The sequence below is a fragment of the Odocoileus virginianus genome, chromosome 12 (assembly GCF_023699985.2).
Source record: "Odocoileus virginianus isolate 20LAN1187 ecotype Illinois chromosome 12, Ovbor_1.2, whole genome shotgun sequence".
NCBI classification, from domain to species: domain Eukaryota; kingdom Metazoa; phylum Chordata; class Mammalia; order Artiodactyla; family Cervidae; genus Odocoileus; species Odocoileus virginianus.
The window spans coordinates 53,352,447-53,379,211 of record NC_069685.1 but is presented as its reverse complement, the minus strand read 5'-3'; the positions used below and the strand labels follow the sequence as shown (position 1 = coordinate 53,379,211).

The 26,765-nt window shown below is 43.7% G+C and overlaps 2 protein-coding genes across 7 annotated transcripts in view; one reads left to right on the top strand and one right to left on the bottom strand.

The window, feature by feature from the left end:
* KSR2 (kinase suppressor of ras 2) overlaps window positions 1-26,765 on the bottom strand; it is a 470,209-nt gene that overhangs the window by 415,907 nt on the left and 27,537 nt on the right. For 3 of the 4 annotated variants that reach the window (XM_070475294.1, XM_070475292.1, XM_070475293.1), the window contains exon 1: window positions 20,999-21,410. The exons of the other annotated variant lie outside the window; for it this stretch is intronic. In XM_070475294.1, the coding sequence (XP_070331395.1) occupies window positions 20,999-21,178 (180 nt within the window). In that variant the 5' untranslated portion in view covers window positions 21,179-21,410. Of the gene's footprint in view, window positions 1-20,998; window positions 21,411-26,765 lie in introns of those variants that run through there. 4 annotated transcript variants of the gene reach the window in all.
* The window catches only part of RFC5 (replication factor C subunit 5), a 43,394-nt gene continuing 38,006 nt past the window's right edge, over window positions 21,378-26,765 (top strand). Inside the window, exon 1 of one of the 3 annotated variants that reach the window (XM_070475302.1) lies at window positions 21,378-21,481. In XM_070475302.1, the coding sequence (XP_070331403.1) occupies window positions 21,396-21,481 (86 nt within the window). In that variant the 5' untranslated portion in view covers window positions 21,378-21,395. Of the gene's footprint in view, window positions 21,482-21,988; window positions 22,085-26,765 lie in introns of those variants that run through there. The other 2 variants (XM_070475300.1, XM_070475303.1) reach the window with 2 other exon arrangements.

The window sequence follows — 26,765 nt, the reverse complement described above, 5'->3', positions numbered from 1 at the left end:
GGAATCCAAGTCGTGTTCCTACGTCCATCCTCTTGCTAAACAGGGCATGCCTCCTTGGATGTGGGGCAAAATCTTGAGCTAAGACTGCCAAAATCATGCCCAAAATCAAGCCTGGGAACAACAGTCCAAATCACTGTTAGTTCTCACTCCTCATTTCTCTCTCATTTCCCAGTTTGGAGGTCAAAACTGTTCATATACGTCAAGTTCAAGTTTGTTTCTTGTTACACTGCTTCAAGAGTTCAATCTAGTAAGCATAAAGCCCAAACCATAGGACAATTCAACCCCAAATTTTGCAAATAGAGCTGAGAAGTTAATTTGGAAAACCAAACACAAATTTTTCTGGACCAGGCAGATTAATTTCTAGAGCTTTGCCATAACTGCAGCAGCTAATGCTTATTGAGCTCTTGTCACATGACAGACACTGAACTAAGCACTTTGCATATATTCTCCAATCCTCATAACAACACTATGAGGTAAGTACTGTCATCTTCCTGTTTGTACAGATGGGAAAACTGAGACACGGAGAAGGTTAAGCCCAAGGTTATGACTCATAACTGGAAGAAGCAACACTATTATCCAAGATTTAAACCTTTCTTACAGTGAGAATTTCAAAATGTGGTAGTATAGGATTGACATATATACTCTAACACAGTCAAATTTAAGAATTCAAATTTAGCCATAAACCCACAGTCCAAAAAGAGAACAAAAAATCCATTTATGTCCAATCCGTAAACACTAGTCATGTCTCCTTGCATGAATTGTCAGGAGACAGTCATGAGCATTCAGTAATAATAACACATTTCCCTTGTCATGATCACCCAGTGCTGTCAGGTTTAGCAAATAAAAGAATATTTAGCTAGATGTGAATGTCTGATAAACAAAAATAATTTTTGATATAAGCATGTCCTGTACAATATTTGGGCATACTTGCACTGAAAAAATATTCATAATCTATCCAAAATTCAAGTTTAACGAATATCCTGTATTTTACCTGGCAACCCCATGATCAGAAAATACAAAGCAATCTTTAACTAGGAGCAATACAGCCAAAGCCCTGACACCTGGGACCCAAGCACTTTAAAAAGTATCTTTCAGGACTTCCCTGGTGGTCCAGTGGTTAAGACTCCATACTCCCAATCCATGGAGCTCAAATTCAATCCCTGGTCAGAGAATGAAGATCTTGCATGCCTTGCGGCGGGGCCAAAAAGTAAAGTTAAAAATAAAAATAAAAAGTGTCTTTCCTTTGATCCTGCCATTTAATGGTTCATTAAAGTTATGCAATTTGCCTAAATCTATGTGGCAAGAGGGTGGCAGAACTGGGACCCATATGTTGTATTCTAACTCTCCATCTACTCACTGTCCCAAGAGAGACACATAGCCCACCTCAAAAGGGAGGTCAGTCATGAGAACACATTGGAAGCAAAGGTTCCTTAGGCCCAGAGCAGACGACCAGAGTAAGACTATTAGATAAATCTGCTGATTGTGTAAACACTGAGTTAAAAGATCTCTGAAATATCCCACTCCAAGCACCTCAACATTCCCAGGGTATGCTCTACCCTTTGCTCCTTACATCCTCCTCAGAATTCCCTACATTTGCTGAAATTTCGGATTAAGAATTGGGACAAGAGAATCTAGTGTTCCCTCCAGCCAAACTTATTATCTTCTGGTTAGAACATCCCTGCTCAGTCCATGAGGCTTGGAAATGCCAACCTTTCACCCTGGTTCCAAAATTGACCTTTAAGAATGCTCTGCCCTCCTGTAGAGAGGAGGAGTACAGGAATGAACCAAACCTGATCAGCAGAAAGGATATCCCAGACATTCACTGCAGCTCCTAGGAAAAAACAGTGCTCTTCCTCCATAGTACCTAAGGTGACAGAAAGACTGGATGAAGATAAGAGAGGACGAAAGCAGAGCTGAGAGATGGAGAGGTACTTGTCTGCCTTCTATAAGTATCTGGATCCACCCACACTGAAGCTAGCATGACCCATAGACTTCTCAGTTACATAAGCCAAAGAATTCCCACTTTCTACACAAACAATTTGAGTTATGTTTCTGTCACTTGTGACCAAAAGAGTTCAAATTAATGCAACCAGTAAGCATCATCATTTTTTACATCAATCAACTGGCAAGGTCAAAAATATCTGGAAATCCTATTTGTTGTAATTTCTAAACATATCCAAAATCCAACCACAGCTCACCAGCCTGGTGTGACCCACCATTGTCTCCCATCCATGATAATCTTCCAACTCATCTACCTTCTTCTACTTTTGCCCACTACGGTCTGTTACTTAGAAGTATGCTATTAAAACTCAAGAAAGGGACTTCCCTGGTGGCCCAGTGGTTGAGAGCCCACCTGCCAATGCAGGGGACACGGGTTCAATCCCTGATCCAGAACTAGGATCCCACATGCCTCAGAGCAACTAAGCTTGCGTGTCACAACTACTGAAGACCACATGCCCTTGAGTCCTTGCTCCACAGCAAGAAAAGCCATTGCAATGAGAAGCCTGCACACTACAACAAGAGAGCAGCCCCTGATCCCCACAACTGGAGAAAGCCCATGTGCAGCAACAAAGATCCAGCACTACCAAATATAAATAAGTAAGTAAATACCTTTTAAAATAACGATGAATTAAAAATAAATAAACAAAACTCAAGACAGGTCATGTTACTCCTTGGCTCAAAACCCTCCAGCGCACCTCACTGCACTTAGTAAAAACTTTACACTGGTCTAAAAGAAACTTGGGCTTCCCAGGTGGCTCAGTGGTAAAGGATCTGCCTGTAATGCAGGAGATGTAGGTTCAATCCCTGGGTCAGGAAGATCCCCTGGAAAAGGAAATGGCAACCCACTCCAGTATTCTTCCCTGGAAAATCCCAAAGACAAAGGAGCCTGTGGGCTACAGTCCATGGGGTCACAAAAGAGTCAGACACGAATTAGCAGCTAAACAATAACAAAAGACCCTATTGATCTGGTCTCACTCTGCTGCTCTGACCTGATCCTCAACACTCCGCACCAGTCATACAAGCTTTCTCCAAGGCCTCAGGGCCTTTGTACAAGATGTTGCCTTACTCTAAGTGTTCCTTCCCCTGCCCTAGACAGCTTCAAGGATGGCTCCCTCACTTCCTTTAAGTCTTTTCCATGAAGCTGGAAAAGGTGATATTTCCTTTTCTTTACATGTATTTATTGTCTGTCTCCACCAGTTAGAATGTGAGCTGTACAACAGCAGGGCTCTGTGCCCGTTTTACACTTGCACGTATCCCTAGCACCTAGAATACCACATAGAACACTGCAGGGACTCCACACTGAGAAATCATGAGTTGGGATGACACGGGTTTAGGAGGAAGGTGGGTCTGAAAAACAGAAGGGCAGCATCAGGGAAACTAGACAAAAGCTGGAACACAGTGGAAGGTCTAGAGATGCTTCCTCTATCGGACTCCAGGTTCAAAGTGGCATCTGGGCTTCACCCACCCTCTGCCATCCTTGTCTATCTTTGCAGAGACCCTAGTTCCCATCTTAGCAGACAACTAAGGGCAACTGGCTGTGAGGAAATGTGATTATATGTGAATGACTGAATATTAGGGGGAAGAGTCCTCCTCTTAATCTGAGTTAATATAAGACTGCTGCCATTATCGTTAATCTGATCAAACAATGACCAGCTTCTCAGACCTGTAGCATGCTGCTAATGAATTTTTCATAACTCTGTAGAGATGTTTTCTGCACTGCTGTTAATAATAAACCACAAAGCATGCGATTGAAAATGTATTTCCATTTTGCCAACTCTCTCTCCTGGGTTTACTTTCCTTCCCTCCAGGTCACCCTTCTCAAGGTCTTGCCCATCAATTATTATTATGGGATGTCTTGTATTTGTCATGGTGTTAAAGAACTTGTCCCCACCTTAGGGAACCAATAAACTCATGTGACGCTTTCAAGTCATATTTGAGAAGTGGTGACCATACGTTAGAGAGCTTTTTTCAATTTGGCAAATGAGATGCCTCACTTTTCTATAATGAGGAGATGAAGTTGGAAGAAGATGTGAGGGCACTCAGTTTAGAGAAAGGAAAGCATGCTGTCCCATTCCTTTGCCTTCCAATGGGCCTGAAGCACGTGGTGTGCCAACCATGCTGAGCTCCATTGGGTCCCTCAGAAGCCCCAGACTGTCTCCTACCTCTAGGCCTTTTGCACACACTTTCCCTCTCCCTGGAAGAACTTTTCCTCAACTCAAGTTAACTCCATGGCCCTTCATGTCTTAGCTGTAGCGTCACATTGCTAGATCCATGAGGCAATATATTCCAGGTCCCAGTACTTAGAACATTGCCTTATGTGCTGTATATAAATATATACATCCTAAGCCCCATATGGGCAAGACTTTGTAAGTCTTGCCAGTCTCCTTTGTATGTCTAAAGCATTTGACACAAAGTGGAATGAATGAATGAATGAATGAATTAGTGAATGAATGTTGAAGCTAATCAACCAGGTTGCCTTTCAGAACAGACGTTGGAAATGGCTGAACACTTATCCCAGCATCAAACCTATGACTCTTCTCCTTGAGTTCCTCGCAGACACACTGCCCAGAGCACTGTCAGGATCATCTGCAATAGCAACACGGCCTATGTGAGAATGGACTTGCCTGTTTTTTGGTTTGTTTGTTTTAAACGGACAAAAGTCATCGAGAATCAATCAAGCCAGGTTAAGATGGTAGCTTTCCATTTTGAAGGCTATGTTTAAGGTCAAGAGAAAATAAAGAGACTTGTTTTCTTGTAAAGTGACTCTGAAGACTGTTTTCAAGAACATCTTAAGTTATACCAGCAGAGCTGGGGCAAGACAGTACTGATTATCTGTACCTTCCTTTTCCTTACCCAACATTAAGTATACTAAGGGAGAGAATGGTGAGGTTCTTTTTAAAAAGTATTTCTTTTTAAAATTAATTTATTATTCTTATTATTTTATTTATTTTGGCCATGCCATAAGGCATGCAGGATCTTAGTTCCCCAACCAGGGATCAAACCCTCACCCCCTGATTGTGCAGTCTTACTGGATCACCAGTGAAGTCTCTGGTGAGGTTCTTGATCAGATAATCATGAATCAGTGTCTGCTTTTTACTTACAGTTTTGATTTCTGAGTTCTGCTGGAAAATGGAAATTCCATGATAAAATGAGGCTTACCTCCAATCCATTGACAACTCTGACGTCTGTAAACATGACATATGCTCTCTAGTTCACCATGGCCCTTATGTCTCCTCCCAAGTATCCAGCCCCTGGCTTGTTTTTCTTCTGTGGGTTCCCTGTCTGGTCCCAGAAAACAACTAACTGCATGATCCCCTGAAATCAGATGACCTCATCTGTAAAACTCATGTCCCTTTCTGAAGTCATTTCAGAAACATTTCATCTTAAATTAGGTGTCCTTGTTATTAACATGATTATAATTGCATTTATTTCAACTGAAAGTATGTATTTTTAAAAACCAAGCCTGCCTCAAGTTTCTTAGCTCATCACAAGCAGATTCACAGATGTAGTAAAGTGACTTTACATATATATTCTATTAAGTCACAGATTCGCTAGTAACATTTGCCTCTCACAGTTGTCATTCCTGGAGATGCAAAGCAACAAACTCTACTCTCATAAACTCTGAGAGCTTTATAAATGGACACTCTTTCTAAAGGACCATGGTCATACATGAGAAGAAGCCTTATAAGCACACAGTAATTTTACTTCTAGGCATATTTCTTAAGATGCTTTACAAAGATTTCATTTCAAAAGTAGTCACTAAGGCTGTGTTTATGAAAAGCAAGAAACTAGAAATAAATCTAACTCACTAAAGGGGGTTGTTTAACTCAATTATGCTACATCTTTATGCTGGAGTGTTACCAGCCATTTGAATTGCTATAAAAAAAAATGGTTTTGGCAGGGAAAGACATTCATGTCTTAAGTCAAATTTTAAGAGGAAAAAGAAATAAATAAGAGAACATTATGAAATAAATAAAATATAGTTGTTCATAAAAGTCATATGAAAGTACATGTATGCGTGCAGAAAAATCTGTAAGGCTCTATAATAAGATATTAACAGTGATGATCTGTGGGTGGTGGGATTGATTATAAGTGTATTCATTTATCTTTTTTATTAAATGCACATTCTCTTTTTTCCCTCTGGTGAATATACTTTGCTTTAATGGCTACAAATGTCTTTTAAATCACTATTTTATTTAATGAGTTCCATTTCTGAAGTCAGTGTGAACGACTCATAACCTGGCATACGTAACCTGAAGACCACCGAAGCACCTGCAAGAGCTCCAGGGAAATGTCACAGAGACCATCGTGTAGGTCACAGAGGGTATGGAAGGGACTTCCAGCTCCAGAGTTCCTAACTCTGTGCCAGCCTGAACCTGGGGGCATCTTTCTTTTGTTTGTAGCAGAAGCGAAGCAGTTTCCTCCCCAAACGGCCCCATCCTCTTAGGCAAACGTTCACAGCAGCGCTAGTCACAAATAGTCATAAGATAGAGACAACTCAAATGCTCACTGATGGGTGGATAAACAAAATGGGCAGATCCATACAATGGAATACTATTCGGCCATAAAAAGGAATCAAGTACCGGTGCATGTCACACCACGGATCGGCCTTGAGGACACTGTGTTATGTGGAAGAAGCCACGCATAAAAGGTCAAGTACTGTATGGTTTCGTTTATATGAAATACCCAGAAGAGGAAAAAAAAGTACCAAAAATAGATTAAAGGTTGCCAGAGGATGGAGGATAGGAAAATTGGGATGGACTGCTAACAAGTAAAAGATTTAGTTTTAGTTTTCTTGGTTGTTGAGTTTTTTTGTTTTTGTTTTTTTGCATGTGTGGTGATGGAGATGTTCTACAATTAGATGGGGTCAATGGTTGCACAACACTGCACACATATGAAAAGTCATTCAATTGTATACTTTAGGAGCGTTTAAATGGTGAATTTTGTGTTATGCATATTTTACCTCAACTTTTAAAAACCTAGAAAAAGAAAAGCTGGGGTGGCTACGTTAATATCAGAGAAATAGTTTTCAGAGCATGGAAAATTATCAGCATAAATAGTAACTTTACATAATGCTGAAGGATGAAGTCACCAAGAAAACAACTGTCCCACATTTGTATAAACTTAAAAAACAGTTCAAAATACATAAACACAAAAACCGATGGAACTACAAGGAGAAGCGGAGAAATCCACATTTAGAGTAGGAGATACCAACACTCTCCTCTGTGTAATCAATAAAATTTAAGAGAAAACCAGCAAGGATATAGAGGACTTAGTACCATCAACCAATTGGACCTAACTGACATTTATACAATACTGCACCTATTAATACCAGAATTCACATTCTTTTCAAGTGCACCCATTACCTTCACCAAGAGAGAATATAGTCTAAGTGACAAAATAAATCTTAAACACTTTAAAAGAATCAAGGTAATATGTGTTCACTCATCATAACTGGACTGAACTATTAAAAGAAGTCAGTAATAGAAAGATAAAAGGAAACATCCATAGTACTTGGAAATTAAATGATACACTCCTAAAGAACATATGCATCAAAGAGAAAGCTTCAAAAGAAACTATAAAATACTGTGCACTAAAGGGAAATGAAAATATAACATACCAAAACTTGTGCCGTGTAGTTAAAGTAATCTTTCAAGGGAAATTTACAGTGATAAATACTTACATTGGTAAAGGAAAAAGGTCTCAACTCAACAAAGTATCCACCTCAGGAAAACAGAACAGAGAGGCACAAAATAAACCCAGGGCAAGCAGGAGAAAGGAAATAATAATAAGAAGAACAAAAAATGAATAAAATTAAAAACAGAAAAACAATAGAGAAAATAAACAAAGCTAAAAATTGGTTCTCTGGAAATAAAACTAAAATTAATAAACCTCGAGCCAGACTAACAAAGAATAAAAGAGAAAGAACATACATTACCAACATTAGGAATGCAAGACCTCACTAAAAGAATAATAGGGAAATACTATGAGCAACTCTCCGGACATAAATTCAGCAATTTAGATAAATTGTACCAATTCCTTCAAATCCACAAACTACTAAAATTCATCCAAGAATAAATTAAAGAAACTGAAGTTGTAGTTAAAAACCTTCCACAAAAAATTTAAATTAAGTCTCTAGTCCACATAGTTTCACTAGTGAATTCTACCAGCATCTAAAGATGAAATAACACCAATTCTACACAATCTCTTCCAGAAAAGAGAAGTAGAGGAAATAATTCCCAACTCATTTTATGAGGTCAGTATTACCCTGATAATTAAATAAAGATGGTACAAAAAAGGAAACCACAGACAATATCCCTTATGAAGAAAGACACAGAAAACCCTCAATAAAATACCAAGGAATCAAATCCAGCAACATATTAAAATAATAGTATAGCAACATATTAAAAGGATAATATTGCTTTGGGAGTTTATCACAATGTACTGTTTATCCCAGTCAGATAAGCATAACAATATAAATAAAGTGGCAACTAACTTTGCTCTACCTCCTACCTAATAATAATAATAACAACAAAGGTCCATATAGTCAAAACTATGGTTTTTCCAGTAGTCAGAAGGTAAAGAATCCGCCTGCAGTGCAGGAAACCCAGGTTTAATCCCTGGGTTGGGAAGATCCGCTGAAGAAGGAAATGGCAACCCACTCCAGTATTCTCGCCTGGAGAATTCCATGGACCAAGGAGCCTGGTGAGCTACAGTCCATGGAATCACAAAGAGTCAGACACAACTGAGCATATAATGCTAACACTTTTACAACGTGAGAGTTGGACCATAAAGAAGGCTTGAGCGCCAAAGAATTTATGTTTTTCAAACTGTGGAGTTGGAGAAGACTCTTGAAAGTTCCTTAGACAGCAAGATCCAACCAATCAGAAAGGAAATCAACCCTAAACATTCATTGGAAGGACTGATGCTGAAGCTGAAGCTCCAATACTTTGGACACCTGATGCAAAGAGCTGACTCACTGGAAAAGACCCTGATGCTGGGAAAGATTGAAGGCAGGAGAAGAAGCGGATGACAGAGGACAGGATGACTGGATGGCATCATCAACTCAATGGACATGAATTTGAACAAAGACAGTGAAGGACAGGGAAACCTGGCATGCTGCAGTCTGTGGGGTCGCAAAGAGTCAGATGATACATCTGAGCGACTAAACGACAACAACAATAAAAACAAAGTCCCTGAATGGGTTCTTTTTTATACCTGATGGGTTCTTTATCATACCCATCTATTAGTCTCATTGCTCAAGGCCAGGCTGCCCAACACTGCCCAAGGCACCAAGCCAGTGCCTTTGTGGATGGGCACAGAGAGACATATTCATGACAATTTCTGATTGGTGTGATGCTCTGGGTAGGATTGGTGCATAGGCAAAGGAAATGTCACCATCAATAGTGACCCCAGAATCCAGAATTCTGTAGGAATGGAACTAACACAGGACAAAGCAGGGAGGCAGTGGCTGCAAAATTTGGGTTGGAGACGTGTCAGGAATCTGTGGATGCGGCTATCTAGTCTACCTGGCAGGTTCCAGATCTAAATGCAAACACTTCTTGAGACTTTGTCAGCCAAAGGAAGGACTGACCTTACTACCTTTTCCTCAGAGAGTAGAACCAAAGGCTAGAAGTCATCAGAGAGCAGATACAGGTAAACACAAAGAGGATAATTCTAACCTTTATAACTCACCCATATCAAAAGGCTGACTTGTGAAAGGGCTTGAATAGACATTTCTCCCAAGAGGATATACAAATGGTCAATCAGCACATGAAAAGATGCCTAATTCATTAGTCACTGTGCTGTGCTAAGCCACTTCAGTTGTGTCCGACTCTTCGAGACCCTATGAACTAGAGCCTGCCAGGCTCCTCTGTCCATGGGATTCTCCAGGCAAGAACACTGGAGTGGGTTGCCATGCCCTCCTCCAAGGGATCTTCCCAACCCAGGGATCAAATTCATGTCTCTTTCATCTCCTGCATTGGCAAGCAGGTTCTTTACCACTAGTGCCACCTAGGAAATGCAAATAATCAGTAGGAAAATGCAAATCAAAATCACAACGAGATACCACTCCATGCCCACTAGGATGTCTATAATCAAAAAAAAAAAAAACAGAAAAAAAAAAACAAACCAGAAAATAGTAGGTATTGCCAAGAAGATAGAGAAATTGGAACCCTGGGGCATTGCTGGTGGAAATAGAAAATGGTACAGTCACTGTGGAAAACAGTATGATGGTTTCTCAAAATATTTAACACAGAATTACCATATGACCCAGCAATTTCACTCTAGATATATAACCCCAAAGAATTCAAAGCAGGGAACCAAACAGATACTCATAAAATAGTGTTCACAGCAGCATTATTCACAATAGTCAAAAGATGAAAATAACTCAAGGTCTATCAACACAGGACAGATAAACAAAACATAGACTATCCATACAATGTAATATTATTCAGCCATAAAAAGGAATGAAACACTGATCTATATACTATAACATGAATGAACTTTAGAAACATTATGCTATATGAAAAAAGCTGGACACAAAGGGCACATAGTGTATGACTCAACTTACATGAGATAACTAGAATAGTCAAATTCATAGAGACAGAAAATAGAATAGAGGTGACCATGTGGCTGGGGCAGGTACAGAAAGGATACAGAATTTTTATTTAGAGGGATGAAAAAGTTATGCAGATGGACGGTGATGATGGTTGCATAACACCATGAATGTCCTTAATGCCACTGAACTGTTCATTTCAAAACAGTTAAAATGGTAAATTTCAGGTGATATATATATATATATATATATATATATATATACATATATACATATTACCACAATTTTTTAAAAATGAAAAAATTTTAAAAGGCAGCCTTGTGAAGTAGTGCTTGCCCCAAATCACCTAGCCAAAGATAGACATGGGCAGGAAGTGGGCCTGCACAACCTCTTAGGGTCCTCTAAACTTCAGAAAACACACTTTTCAAGCTCTTGGCTATCGCAGCTTCTGACTCTTCTCTTTGCCGCACAAGTTTGAGACAAGTTCAAGAGTAGTAAGGCACAGCCCCATAACTGGTATTTTGTTATCCAACTTGGAGTTATGATGAGCACGTGGTTTAAAGACTGAAGCCTGCCAGGCACTGATGCGAAGTGAGTCATCTGTGAGCAAATTCAAAGATGCAGACCTGGTATAAGAATCTTGATTGCTTATGTCACCTGCAGCCCAGCGGGTAAGCCATTATCCCATAGAAGGCTTCCATGGGCTTCTCCTTTTCACGTCTTGCTGTGTTAGTCTCTGCCTCTCACACACTGCAGCCTCAGTGATCAATGACGGAATAAATGAAACTCCCCATCAACTACCCAGGGCTGAAGCATCTCACCTCCCCATGACCATCTACTGAGGGTATGATCATCAAAACCTCCAAAGCTAGTAAGCATTTGCCATGTGCTAGGCACTTAACGCAGCTTTGTAATACACGAGTCCACTGAATTACCATAACAACCCCATGTAAAACTGTCCCGATTTTATGAGCAAGAAAACTGAGGCTCAGCAAGGAGAGCTCATTGACCCTCAGGTTACTGAGCTAGTAAATCCTGAACTCAGACCGGGATCCAAGCAGCCTTACTGCAGAGCCCAAGCCTTCCCAACTACTTAGCTCTACTGCTTCGAGTACTGACCCAAATTTCCAAGGACTCAATTATGCTATTATTTTTGAGACTTCATCTCATTTTTCTCTCCTGGTCCAAGGAAATCGAAGGCATCCATCTTTGGAACGCATTCATGGCTTTAATCAATGGCTGCCTAGTAACTCCAGGGGGCCCATGCTTTCAGTCTTTATCAAGAACAAGATTTCCATTATGACAAAACAGGAAGAAAGAAAGTGAAAGGGTTAGTCTCTCAGTCATGTCTCTTCTTTGCAACCTTGTGGACTCCTCTGTGCATGGGATTCTCCAGGCAGGAATACTAGAGTGGGTTACCATGCCCTTCTCCAGGGGATTTTCCTGACCCAGGGATCAAACTGGGGTCTCCTGCATTGTAGTCAGATTCTTTACCATCTGAGCCACCTAGGGAAGCCTGAAATCACCTCAGTGCTCAAGAGCAGCACTGACCAACTAAAATACACTTTGAACTGCCTGTATCATTTAAAATGTTCTAATAGCCTCAGGAAAAAAATAAGATGCAGATGAAATTAATTTTAACATAGTTTATTTAACCCACTATGTCTAAAATAGTATCATTTCAACATGTTGTCAATATAAAAAAAATATCAATGAGCTATTTCACATTCTATTCTTCATTCTAAGAGTTTGGGATATAGTGTGTATTTCACAGGCGCTTCCCCAGTGGCTCAGTGGTAAAGAATCTGCCTGCAACACAGGAGCCATAAGGAGATGCAAGTTGGATCCCTGGGCCGGGAAGATGCCCTGGAGGAAGGCATGGCAACCCACTCCAGTATTCTTGCTGGGAATCCCATGGACAGAGGAGCCTGGCAGGCTACAGTCCATAGGGCTGCAAAGAGTCAGACACAACTGAAGCAACTTGGCATGCACGTAGCACATGTATTTTACAACTATAGCACATTTCGATTAGCATTCTTCACATTTCAACTGATCAATAGCCAAAGTGGCAAATGGCTAGACCTTTCAGATCTACAATACTCTTCTCATCTTTCCTTTTCTCTGTGAATGCCCTACTTTGTCTCCATCAGTTCTGTATTTCTCTTCCATCGTCATCTGGAATGGTCACTGATGGGAGCGTGTGAGTGGTGGAGTATTCCAACCTCACCATTCTCATGAATCCCTCAGCTCCCATCTCAGATCACACTGCCCTGATTGTCTGTTCTTCCTCCTTCGTCTGCACTTGCCCTCAGCTTTGCTTTCTTTGCTTCCAGGTCAGGCCCTCTTTAGGACTCCAGGGAGGAGCTGTCAACTTCTTCACAGACCAAAGGCTCCCTGAATTTGCAGGATTGGGGTCAGATCAGTGACTCCAAACTTCAGTCAACTGGCTTGTAAAACAGGAACAACTATAGTTACGGTCACTCCCCACTGGAGAGACATTCCAAGGCTCACAGAAACCCTGCCAAAGAAAATCAGACTTTTTTTCTCTACCATGTTTGTCCCTTTTCCCTCCCCACCCCTCATCTTCTCCATCCTCCTTTCTGGCTGCCATGTCCCCCTTGGCTTCCTTGGCTTTTGAATACCTTCCACTGCCCAGCTCCAGAGCAGCAATCAGGAAGCCCAGGTCTTACAGATGGAGCCTGGTGCGGATGGCCGGAAGAGAGCCCAGAAAACCAGCCATCCTCAGGAACAGGAGGAAGACTCCTCAGTTTTCTACCCATTGGAGGAAGGATTAGAGCTCCCTAGTAGAACCCACTCCCCAACCCCAGAGCATCCACAGAGAACCCTTCAGAAATACCTCTTGCCGCTGACTCAGAAGTTTGGGACCACACTCCACCCATGTCTCTACACGAAAAAGGCAGAGGCTGGGTCACTGCAGGCTGGCCACCATCTGTGGAAAACCATGTGCTCCTCTCATCTACACAGGTTCCCAGGTCCTTCTCAACCAGAAACAGGAAAGATGAAATTCTGGCCTAAGACAACTGCCTCCTTAAACCCAAGCTCTTGGTCATCAAAATATAGGCAACCAAAAATCAAAACAAAACATAAATCCAGACTAAGGATATGGAAAAGCAGGTCCTTTCCCACACTGTAAGTAAAAGGTAATTTGTCAAGACCTATCAAAAGTCCAGAAACTTTGCATATTGCCAGATCCAGCAATTCTACTTTGAGAAATCAAAGACAAGCATTACTACAGGCCACGAGGACGTCTACCACAGTATTATTTATAATAGTAGAAAATGGTAAACATATACAACTGACAGAATTACATTAAATAAGTTAAATAAATTTTGGTATATTCATATAACACTACACAACCATTAAAAATATTGTTTAATAAGATGAAAAGATATTCCTGACATATTAAGTGAACTTTATATACCCAGCCTTCCTCAAATCTCCAGGCTCACATACCCAACTGTCTACTTCACAAACATTAAATGTCTAAACAGGGCTGAATCATCAAGTCTAATCTGACACTTAAACAATGGCACTTAAAACAATGGCACTGCCATTCACTTAGTTCTTAGGCCAAACACCTAGGAATAACCCTCAGTTCTTTATTTTCCTTCACTCCTCACATCGATTCATGAGCACCTCTCACACCCGTGACCTTCTGAGTTCAGTTACTTGCTCCATCTCCTCATCATCACTTGAGTCAAAAGGACCATCATTCCTGGCTTTGACTCCCACACTAGCCTCCCAGTTTGTTTCCCTGCTCCCAGTCTTACGCCCCTATCAACTATTTTCCCTGCAGCAATCAAAAGGGTCTTTTAAACAAGTCAGTCCCCCACCCTTTTCACAGTTAGAACAAAATCCAAGTATCTCAGCCAAGCCCTCCATGATCGGGGCCCCAGTCTTCCTCCCACTGTGCCCCTCATCCCTTCCCCACTCACTCTGCTCCAAATACAGTGGTCCCTGTGCTGTTCTCATAATATGTGGAATGTATTCCCACCCAAGAACTCTGTACCTGCTGTTCCCTCTGCCTTGAACACTTCCCGGACATTTCATGTCTTGCTCCCCCACATCTGTGAAACCTCCCCAAGGGGGGGTCTTTGCTGATCATCCCATACCCCTCTCTCTCTTTCCTATGCTTTTTTGGGTTTATTTGGGAATTTTCCCATGTGGTTCAGTTACATCAGATTGTTCACTAGTCCCCAAAGAACCACACCTTCCAGAATCCATACCCTTGAATACTAACTCCCACACAGACCATGGGCTCAACTACATAATTTGCTTTGGCCAGTGGAACATTAGCAAAGGTTACAGAAGCAGAGGCTGAAAACGGGCTATGAATCAGAACCTGCCTTCTTGGAACACCTGCTGCTGCCACCATGCTGTCACCTGGATGACACTATAAATCAACTATACTTCAATTTTAAGGAGACAGAATAGAAGGAAGGAAGGAAGGAATCAGGGGTATCCTAATGGAAAGGCCATGTGGAAGAGAAGTGGGATGCCTCAGCCAACCACTAGCCAACCATCAGCCACGTGAGTCCACACTGGACCATTCAGTCCCAATGGACCATCCAGATAACCACAGCTACACAAGTGGCCCAGGCAAGATCAGCAGAACTGGCTGGCTGAGTCCAGTCCCAACTGCAGACTTGTGAGCAGTGGTTGTTTTAAACCATTAAGCTCTGGGTTGGCTAGTTTTAGAGCAGTAGATAACTATTACACTAGCTTCTCATTAGTTGTGGCAGAGACCACCAGATCTTCAGCCAGTTTAGGCCCACTTCACCATCTTGTTGGCAATGTTGTGACTAAATTCTAGCCAACAGAATGCAAGCAGAACTGATGAGGGCACTTCAGGGGTGAGGCTGTTAAGACGCTTTGTGTTCTCCACACTTTTGCTCCTTTCTGGATGCAAACAAATGACAATTTTGCAGAATGGAAAGGGCCTGGACCGTGAGAGAAACATCCACCAACCAAGAGGGCAAGAGTAAGACTTCGGCTCTACTGGAGCCATTACACATTTGGGGATCTATATAGCTTCACCTAACTAATACATAACTGAGATTCTCTGTCCACTTGTTTATTGTCTGTATGCCCCAACCCCACCTTGACATTCACCCATAAATGTAAGCACCGTGAGAGCAGGGGCCTCACCTGCCTTATTTACCACTGTGTTTCTAGTGCCTAAAACAGCTCTGGGCACACAGTGAGTGTTCACTAAGTATCTACACCTGTCAGAAATTAAATATGGCCAGAGGGTCTTTGCAGCTCCTCCCACTTAGCGGCAGAGTCTCTTTCCCCAACATCTAAATTCAGGCTGGCATGTGACTTGTGCCAACACATAAAAGGCAATGAAAGTGACATTGTGTGACTTCTGAATCTCAAGACCCTTGCAACTTTCACTGTGACCCTCTTGGAATACTAGGACCATGTAAGAAACCCAGGTGATCCCACTGGAGAGGCCGCGTGGAGGGAAAGGCTCGGCTCTCTCAGCAGCCAGTGCATCTGCCAGTTGAATGTGGCCACACAGTAAGTCCAGGCCAGGCCAGCAGAAGAACTGCCTGGCTGATCCCAACCCACAGAATCACTGAAAATAATGGAATATTGTCTGAGGTCCAGTTTCCCAAACATAATTAAGTCTAGGTATGGTATCTCTAACCATTATTATTAATTGAGATAGAACAGATTAAAAACAAGTAATTGATAAGTGATGGCTAGAATGCCTTTGCTGTATAAGGAGATTCTGTTACTTACTTATCCCCCAACTCGATCCCTGATATCTCCCTCCTCTTATAATTTAACCAAAATAGAGCCCAACTCAGGACCACCCACACCTGGCCATTGCCCACCAGTCCTAGGGCCACTCAGTCATCTCTCAGATGGTCTCTGTGCCTCCAGGTCCTTTCTCACCCCATCTACCCTAAAGATCAAGGATCAGCAAACTACAGCCCATGGGCCAAATCTGACCCACCACCTGTTTTTGTAAGGCTTGACCTGAAACCTAAGAATACATTTTTAATGTCAAAAAAAAATTAGAAGTAAAATAATATTTCATGACATGTGAAAATTATATCAAATTCAAGCTTCAGGGTCCCTAGGTGAATTTTTATAAGAACATGTTTATTTCTGGATTGTCCGTGGCTGCTGCAAGCTACAGCAGCAGAGCTGAGTGGTTGCGATAAAAACCACATGGCTCACAAAGCCTCAACAACTTACTCTCTGTCCCTTCACAGAAAAAGCCGGCTGGTCCCTTCTGTTAGTCCCTCCTGCCATCGGGCTAACTTTTAAGCAACTTTTTAATTGTATTCACTCCAAAACCTTTAAAGATTTCTACCTCCTCCCTCAAAGAGATAAAAACTTTGTTGGTCTGACTTCCCGGTCCTAAGACAGACCCCAGGAGTTTGTGACCTGAATTTGTTTCCTACGACAGTCTCCCAGGTACTCTACACTCTGGGCCAACCTGTCTGTAAGCTGCCCCTTACAGGCAGGACAGTGCCTCTATCATTTGTTGTTCTGGCCTAGAAAGCTGCCCTGGCCCGCTGCAATTTAAACCCTCCCCATCCTTCACTCCACTCAGAGTTGCAGCTCTTTAACCAAGAATGCTTCCCTAACCACTCTGCCCCATATTTCCCTGGGTGAATTCTATGGAACATCAAGTCCAAAGGACATCTTTAGAAAAAGACGTCTGCAGATGTTCACCTTCCTTGGAGTCACAATGTATAAATACGGCATATTAAAGGCTCTGAGAAGTCCTGCAGTCAAGATGCCTAGTTATCTCTTTTGCTGAACTCAGCCTTTCCCCATTGAGTAAACTATGGGATTTATTTTGTCTACAGAATACTTGTTGACCACCAGCATCTAGTACAGTGCCTGGAATTCAGCACTTGTTGAAAAAATGAATATCGCTGACATCCCACAGAACTAGGGTCCCACAAAACATACTTTGGAAATGCTGCTCGAGCTCCTTCTGCTGTTCCTCTAGTCTGAGCTGTGCCCTCCCATGTCATCTACTGCACACCACGTGATGATCATCATCACCGTCAAAGGAGCAAGCACGGCGCTGCAGGCAGTGTTAGAGCCTTGAAAATGTCATCTCTTTTCATCCTCACAACCACCTCTGAGGTAGGTAGTGTTACTCTTCCACTGCTATTTTGCCAAAAATGAAACCATGGGTCAGAAAACTTAAATCATTAGGCCAAGATGAAGTAAGCAGAAAAGCAAGAACACAAGACTACATAGGTCTAACTCCAAAGCTCATGACCTTCCTTCTCTGCCAGAGTGCCTCCTGAGAATGTACTGTGGCCAGGGTGGCTGGCTGTCCACCCAGTATCCCTTCTAGCTCTCTTCCATGCTAGTGGAACCCTGGTTTTATACAGAGTAGCAACAGGTCAAACCAGGCAATGGATTGCAACCACCTAAACCAGTCATGACAGTGGTCCCATTGCCTTGCAGCTTGGACGAGTGATTTGACCTAGTTCTGGCCAAGAAGACATACAAAAACAACATTTGTGGGGTAGGGAGGAGAGGTGTCTTATGGAAGCCAAACAAAGATATGAAGGCTTTATTCCCTCCCACTCACTTGGTCCCTCTCTTCCCTGCCTTGAACCTGGGTGTAATGGTGAAAGCTTCAGCAGCCATCTTGAAACTGTACGATAGAAGCCATGAGAATTCACAAAGACATCATTCCTGATATTATTAAGTCACTGAGCCAACTCAAGCAGCCGTATACCTCCAGACTTCTTGCTACTTGAGAAAAAGAAACCATTATTTGCTTAACCACGCCGGTTGGATTTTCCGTTTCACGCAGCTGAACACATTCCTAATAGATGCAGATGCAGTCTCCCATATCACTTACTGTTGAACTTAATCATTATCTCACACCTACGTTATTACTCTTATCTCTCTCATCATAAAGTACGCTTCTTGGAGGCTAAGCCCATGTCGTACATTTTTGCTTCCACAGGAGTACAGGCGAGAATTTCAGGAATGGTCTGTTCAATTTACTGCTTGCTTTCGTGCTTGTGAGCAGAGAGAGGTCATCGTCGAAGAGCTGAAATATGGCCTCTGTCTCCTGTTTAGTCTTTCCATGGTGTCAGTAGGAAAGCATGCATCAGAAATACCTGACTGTTTATTAAACACAGCTTACCGGGCCCCCTCCAATCCCAACTGAATTAGAATCTCTGGGGTTAAAGGCTGAGAATGGGCATTTGCAATAAGCTCCCCCAGGTGGTTTTGATACATAACATTTGACAACTTCTGGGATTCAAAAACAACAACAACTGTGGATCCAAAACCTATGTGAGGTTTGGCAGGACTTGGCTGGACCCTAAGGCACCAGCCCTCCTCAGGGGCCCCACCCTAGCCCTGGAGATCTAGGAAGCCTAAATTGGCATAATTGCTCAAGACCCTTTCTTGGGCAATATAGATAAGGCAGTTGGCATGCTATCTGCAGCATACTGGGATTAGGAAATTAACAAACAGATGCACTCCCAGTAACTGCCACCTCCCACCATACCAATGCCTATCTCTTCCAGTTTAAAAAGAAAACCTCTATGCAGAAAAGAAGCAATGGAATCAGTGGCCCACTGCAACAATCACCATGATCCACAGATCCACAGAAGCACATTAAAAAGAAGAAAAGAAAACTAGACAAAGTTACATACTAACACACAAGCTAGCATTTGGGACTCCTGACTCAGAGGATCAGAAGAGACCTCCGGTGGCCCTTTTGGGTTATTTCTTTATTTACAGCATGCAATTCTGAACAGAATCTTCTCTAAGGCACTGCTCAGACAGAGATGGAAGGCTGGACCAGGGCATCCCACACTTTTTCTTCCATCGGCAGAGTCCCAGCCTGCATGGCTCTCCAAAGCTCTGAGAAAGAAAATACCTGTGCCTCCCAACAGAATTCCCACGCCTCTGCTACCCCTTGACACTTATGTTATTTCATTTCTGACAGTTATTTTCCCAGGTGACAGGTGCACACAGAGACACATTCTAGGGGAGCAAATAGCATATTCAACATACACAGACACACACACACACACACACACACACACACACTCTAACTCCACTTTCAAACCGATGGCCTTCCTGCCTGCTGACATCTGGGCAAATTTAAAATCACAGAGGAGAAAGACTTGAAAGTCAATCAGAGAGAGGTGCTCATCCATGCTGGGACAGGAGCACAAGGGCTAAAAGATTCAGTCCGGGACTGAAGAGTGCAGGCCTTGGAAACACACGGGCTGAACGAAGGGCCCTCCCAGCTCTGCACACGCCAGCTCCACCACGGGGAGAACCACTTTCCCCTGCTCCCAGCCCCACGGCCACCACCCTCAGGGAATGCCAGCTAATGGGAGTTCCCACGTTTCATCAAGCCTCAAGCCATGTGTACCACCTGCAGTTTGAGGGAGGGAGGTGAGTTGAACCCTTCAGGTGTTTGGAACAAGGTGGATGCCAGGCATTTTCTAAACCTCTTGAAAACTCCTTCCTTTGACCAGATGGCCTTGGGAAGGAATAATTTCTGCCATCTTCTTTCTGAGTAACTTTGCATCCATCCTACCCCCCCCCCCAATCCAGGACAAAATTGCTTCAAACTCCCCCTCAAGTTCTGTTAGAGAGAATGTTATAACATGCCAAAGATAACTCCTCCTCCCGACCCCCCCTTTTTTTTCACCGTCCCACCAAGATTCCAGAGTATTTTCTCACACCACCTGTGTGTGCCGATCCAGGCTTTTTCTTAAAAAAAAGAAAGAAAGAAAAAGCATGCTTCAGGCCTGCAACAGCTCCCTGCATCAAAATGATTCGACTGGAAACGGGGAGCTCAACGGGGAATTCTTTTTCAGGCATCTTGCCTCCTGACATGTATACCCCTGAAAACAAACAAACCAAATCCAAGGAGCCAAAGGTGGGGGGTAGTGGGCAGGCTGGGAAGGAGACCGAGAAAGACGAAGTCTACATTTATAGGCAGCCCCATTCCGCGAGCAAAAACCACCTTTTGACCACCTGCAGAATGCGCAAGGTCACGTGGGTTCTCTGCAGCGCCTTAATGTCTTTACCCTGCACACAAGCCCCCCGCGGCATATCAACAAATCCACAAGCGGAAAAAAGAGAGAACTCACTCCTCAGAGAGGAAGCGAACGATAACCACAGCCGCCAGAACAATAATAAAGAATAACAATTACTACTACTGCTCCCACCACCCAGCCAAGCGGCAGCCGACAGCGGTACAGCGAAGGGACATCCAAGCGCAGGGTTTGCAAGATAAATCACAGAAGATCGAAGACCGAACCTTGCCCACCTTGCAATCCTCCCACCCCCTCCACCCCACCCCCAACAAACAGAATCAAGGGAAGAGGGGATGGTGGGGGAGAAAGTGGAGGGGAGGAAGGATTGCTTTTTTTTTTTTTCATAGGCAACACCTACCTCCAAGGTCCGGATTTCTTTTTGTGTGAGGTCGTTGGAGGTAGCACATTTGGTCCTAAGCCCTTCCAGGTTGGAGATGCTCAGGTCTATCATGTTTTGGACCAACTCGCACTGCTGTAAGGCTTTTTGCAAACTCAGAGGCTGCTGCTCCTCGCTTTTCGTCATGTTTTCCTCATCCATCGCTTGCTCTGCAAGCCCCCTTCCCCTCCTCCTCCTCCCAGAGAGAAAAAAGGGGGGTGTGGGGGGGGAGTAGAGGTAGTCCGCCCCCTACGCCTCTCCAACCACTGCGACTTCTCAACAGTGTCTCATGAAGAAGAAACCCAACATCTCACACAGGGTTGAGGGGGTGGGGGTGGGAGGAGGGGAGAAGAGCCAAAATTTATTATTTTATTTTGGGATGTCAAGCAGACTATTAGAACGTCTCCCCTCTCTGAGTCTCTGGTCCCTGAGAAGGAGAGATGCTGTTTCTCAGAAGCAAGCCAGGTGATGTGATGCTGTCTGTACACTTAGGGAGGGGGGGGGGGGGAAGGAGGAGGGGGGAGGGAGAGGAGGAGGAGGAGAAGGAAAATAGCGCTCACTCTTTACACACCGGCTCCGTGAAGGACAAAATTATATATTTTTGGCTGGCTGGCTTTTATGTCAAAAAAAATCTGGTTTGCCCCCCTCCCAGTTGCAGTGACACGGCATTGTCCACCGTTTGGGGTGCTTTAGCGCGTTCTCAAGATGCTGTCTGCATTGCTCCCGCGGCTGCGGCGGCGACTGCGGCTGGCTGCTGTCTCGTCCTCGCGCTGCTGCTGCTGCCGCCGCCGGGCTCCGGGGGTGACGGCTGCTGCATTCGCTCCTGCCTCGCTCCACACCGACATCTTGCCTGTCAATCACGGGGAGGGGGGAGCGAGGGAGCGCCGGCGAGGGATGGAGAGCGAGCGAGGGACCTGCAGGGGAGCGGGTTGGTGGAGAGGCGCCGTGCGCGCATCCGCCCCCGCCGGGCCCGGGCTCCGGCGCGCCAGGGACCCGCTGGAGAAGGCGGAGGTGGAGCGCGCAGGCTCGCGCACCTGGCCGGGGAAAGGGACGCGGCTCCCGGCGCGGGTAGGGGGAGCGGGGGGCGGGATTTCTAGGGGATGCGGAGCTCGCGTGGCAAAGTGAAATTACTACCGGGCGTGCGTGCGAGCGAGCGATCGGCGGGCGGGGGCGCGGGGGAAGAGCGCGCGGCGGCTGAGGCTGCTCCTGGGGGCGGTGGAGATGGCAGGGAGTGTGCCAGAGCTCGGAGACTGGGCGAGGGGGCGGGGAGAGGGATTTGGTGGCCGGGCGGGGGTGGGGGACACTACTACGGCACCGCTCTCGCGAGAGGAGGCCGGCGCGCGGCTCAGCAGGTGCGCTCTGGCTGGGAGCAGGTGTGTGTCCAACTTTAAACCCCGTAGTGCGTGCTGGAAAAACGTCAGCGTGAACCTGGGCACGTCCTCTCTGGCTTTCTGGCTAGAAGGGTAGGGGGAGGGTGGGAGGGGGGGGATGTTTTTGCTTGTCCTCCCTTGATGGTGTTGGGGGGGGGGGGGGGGAGCAAACCTGATGCTCTCCCTTGGGCTGTAGGAAGCTGCCTCCCAGAATTGACACCCAGGCCTTCAATCGCCCTAATGGGTGACTTTCCATTTGGAGAGTGAAAGGGGCTTTGCCTTAATCTGATTGCTAACCCTGTCCTACATGTCCTGCATGATCTGATCCCAGACTACCTAACTGACCTTCTATCAGCAAACTATGGTCCCAGAATTACAAATGGATTTTACACTACAAACAATAAATGCTGGAGAGGGTCTGAAGAGAAGGGAATCCTCCTACACTGTGGGGATGTAAGTTGATGCAGCCACTATGGAGAACAGTAGGGGAGGGTCTTTAAAAACTAAAATAGAGCTACCATATGACCCAGCAACACCACTCCTGGGCATACATCTGGAGAAAACCATAATTTGAAAAGATATATGCACCCCAATGTTCAGTGCAGCACTATTTACAATAGCCAGTACATGGGAGCAGCTTAAATGTCCCCTGATAGAGGAATGGATAAAGAAGATGTGGTGTGGTACATATACACAAAGGAATATTCAGTTCAGTTCAGTTGTTCAGTTGTGCCAGACTCTTTGCAACCCCATGGACTGCAGCACACGAGGCTCCCTGTCCATCACCAACTCCCAAAGCTTGCTCAAACTCATGTCCATCGAGTCAGTGATGCCATCCAGCCATCTCATCCTCTGTTGTCCCCTTCTCCTGCCTTCAGTCTTTCCCAGCATCAGGGTCTTTTCCAATGAGTCAGTTCTTCACATCAGGTGGCCCAAGTATTGGAGCTTCAGCTTCAGCATCAGTCCTTCCAATGAATATTCAGGACTGATTTCCTTTAGGATAGACTAGTTGGATCTCCTTGCAGTCCAAGGGGCTCTCAAGAGTCTTCTCCAACACCACAGTTCAAAAGCATCAATTCCTGGTGCTCAGCTTTCTTTATAGTCCAACTCTCTCATCCATACACGACTACTGGAAAAACCATAGCTTTGACTAGATGGACATTTTGTTGGTAATGTCTCTGCTTTTTAATATACTGTCTAGGTTGATCATAGCTTTTCTTCCAAGGAGCAAGCATCCTTTAATTTCATGGCTGCAGTCACCATCTGCAGTGATTTTGGAGCCCAAGAAAATAAAGTCTGTCACTGTTTCCATTGCTTCCCCATCTATTTGCCACAAAGTGATGAAACTGGATGCCGTGATCTTCACTTTTTGAATGTTGAATTTTAAGCCAGCTTCTTCACTCTCCTCTTTCACTTTCATCAAGAGGCTCTTTAGTTCCTCTTTGCTTTCTGCCATAAGGGTGGTGTCAACTGCATAGCTGAGGTTATTGATATTTCTCCCTGCCATCTTGATTCCAGCTTGTGCTTTGTCCAGCCCAGCATTTTGCATGATGTACTCTGCATATAAGTTAAATAAGCAGGGTAACAATATACAGCTTTGACCTACTCCTTTCCCAATTTGGAACCAGTCCATTACTCTATGTCCAGTTCTAACTGTTGCTTATTACTCAGCCATAAAAAAGTATGAAATAAGGCCATCTGCAGCAACATGAAGAGAACTAGAGATTGTCATACTGAGTGAAGTAAGTCAGAGAAAGACAAATATCATAACATCGTTTATATGTGGAATCTAAAAAATGGTACAAATGAACTCATTTATGAAACAGAAATAGAGTTACAGATATAGAAAACCATCTTATAGTTACCAGGAACTTAAGAAGGGGGAGGATAAGCTGGGAGTTGAGATCGACATGTACACCTTACCATATACAAAATAGATAGCTAATAAAGACCTATACTGTATAGTCAGGGAACTCCACTCAATGCTCTGTAATGACCTCCTTGGGGAAAGAATCTTTAAAAAAGTGGATACATGTATATGTATAACTGATTCACTTTGCTGTGCAGCGGAAACAAACACAACATTGTAAGTCAGTGACACTCCAATAAAAAAAAAATTCTTTAAAGAATAGATTTTATATTTTTAAATGGTTCAGAAAAAAATCAAAAGACTATTTTGGCACGTGAAAATTAACAAGAAATTCTAATTTAAGTGTTTATAAATAAAGTTTTATTGAAATACTGCCACCCATTTACTTGTGTGTCTTTACCTTTGCATTATAACAGCAGAATTTAGTTGCAGCAGATACTGTATGTCTTGGAACACCTAAAATATTTACTCTCTAGCCCTTTACAGAAAAGTTTGCTATCCCCAGGTTAAACTGCCAAACATACTCTTGTCTTAGAGATCTTTGTACTCTATGTCTCCTCTCCCCAGGTCACATTTCCCCCAATATTTTCCTGATTGGCTCCTGTCACTTTGTGTCAACTCAAATGTCATCTCAGAAAGGTTCCATTTCCCTGACCATTTTAACTAATAATACTCCCAAGATGCATTGCCCAAAGGATATATTTAGGATAATTGGCCAAAGGCACCTCTTTCTCCAGGTAAACAGAGCTCCATTCCAGGGATTGGGCTTATAGAGCAGAGTAGATTCAGAACTCATGGTAATATATATTCCTTAAAGGAAGTTGCTTAAGATGTAGAATGACTGGAGATATCAAACTTTTTCTTGTACTGTGGGCCCATGGGGTTTAATGGCTCAAATAGAGCTGAATCAACATTTTCAAAATTACCTCCCATCCATGAGGGGCTCAAGTGTGTTCTCCACTCTCTCAATCTTTTGGATTATGAAATTTACAAATTCCAGTTCTCTGAGAAAATTTTCTCTTCATTCATTTTTCCCATCTTTTGTTTTTCTTGAAAATATTAATTATGGTTATTTTAAAGCCCCTGTCTAACTCCAATGCCTCAATCACCTGGGGGGAGGGGGGTCTATTTCTATTGACTATTTTTCTCTTTGTTTTCAGTGATTTTGTCCTGTCTCTTGGCAGGCCTTGTAATGTTTGTTGAATGCAATGCAGTATCTGTGTATGAAAAAAATATCTAGAGTCTCTGGTTGATGTTGTCTTACTCTGGAGCGGGCTCATCCTTTCTCTGCAAAACAGATGGCATGAGGACTAACCATCCTAATCCAATCTGAGGCTGAGCTGGATGGAGGCTGCATAGCAGTTTTGATAAGACACCACTTAACTGTGGCTCTCACTTGTAAATCCTTGCCTTTCAGTATTTCCAACTGAGAAGTTTAGGTGTTCACCAAGGCCCCTCCCCCTGGTCCTGGGGTCTAATCCTTGTCTCCACAACATGGCAAGACTGTTGAAAACTCTGCTCTGTTTTTCAGGAACATTTTTCTTGGCTCTTTAGCCTCTTGGCCTGCACTGTTTCAGAATTTGCCAAATGTCTTGAGTGGGAAATTGCCATCTATCAAGCTCACTTTTCTGTCCCCCACTCCCTCTTTACACAGTATTAGTCTTTTAAGTTCCCAGTTTTGTCTCTCCAACCTTAGAAGGCTGCCAAAAGTTTTGTGGCTTCTCTGTCCTCTAGAAGCAGCTCCCTGCCTGGAAACTAACTGATGAGAATCGTATTTCACCCCAGAAACTGCATTTGAGCTCTAAATGATGAAAATCTCAGAGTAGCTTCATCAATAGTGGAAATAAATTATTGTTACTGGGCTACTGAATGAGCTGAACTTGGCAAACCCTCATAAGATCCCATAGCTTTTAGTCTCAACCATTAAGAATGATCTCAATTTTGCATATTAGAAGTCCATTCTAGTCCAACCAAAGCTTCCTTCTTACATCCAGTTTTATGCCTCTTCCCCACCCCCTCTGGTATGACTGTAGATGAGGAACCTGCAATGGAGACTAGGGCAGGCATGTCCTTTCCTGCCTCCCCTCCAGCTCCTCTTGCTGGTGTTCAGGAGCAGAGGAATGAATGCAAAGGACCTTCAGGTGAAACAAGTGAGAACAGGTAAGTTCTCACTTGAGTGTCAGATCCCCCCCACCATGTCCTGGTGAGTCCTTACATGCTGGTTCTTTCACATGGGGGTGCACGGGAGGGTGGATCTTTGGAGACCTCCGTGGGGACCACGTGGAGACTCAAAGCACATGCTATGATCTCTCGCACATCCCCTTTCCACTCATACCCCAGGAAGTACCCTACATTTTCTTTCTGAGGGCCTCTTGCCTGGCAGGCTGCCCTCTCCGGTGAGTTTTTCAGGATGACTCAAGTCTAAGGATATGTGCTTTGGCCCATGAGAAGCAGGATGTACCTTTGCCCCACTGCCCTTTCTCCTCACCATGGGCAGCCTTAAGCAGGC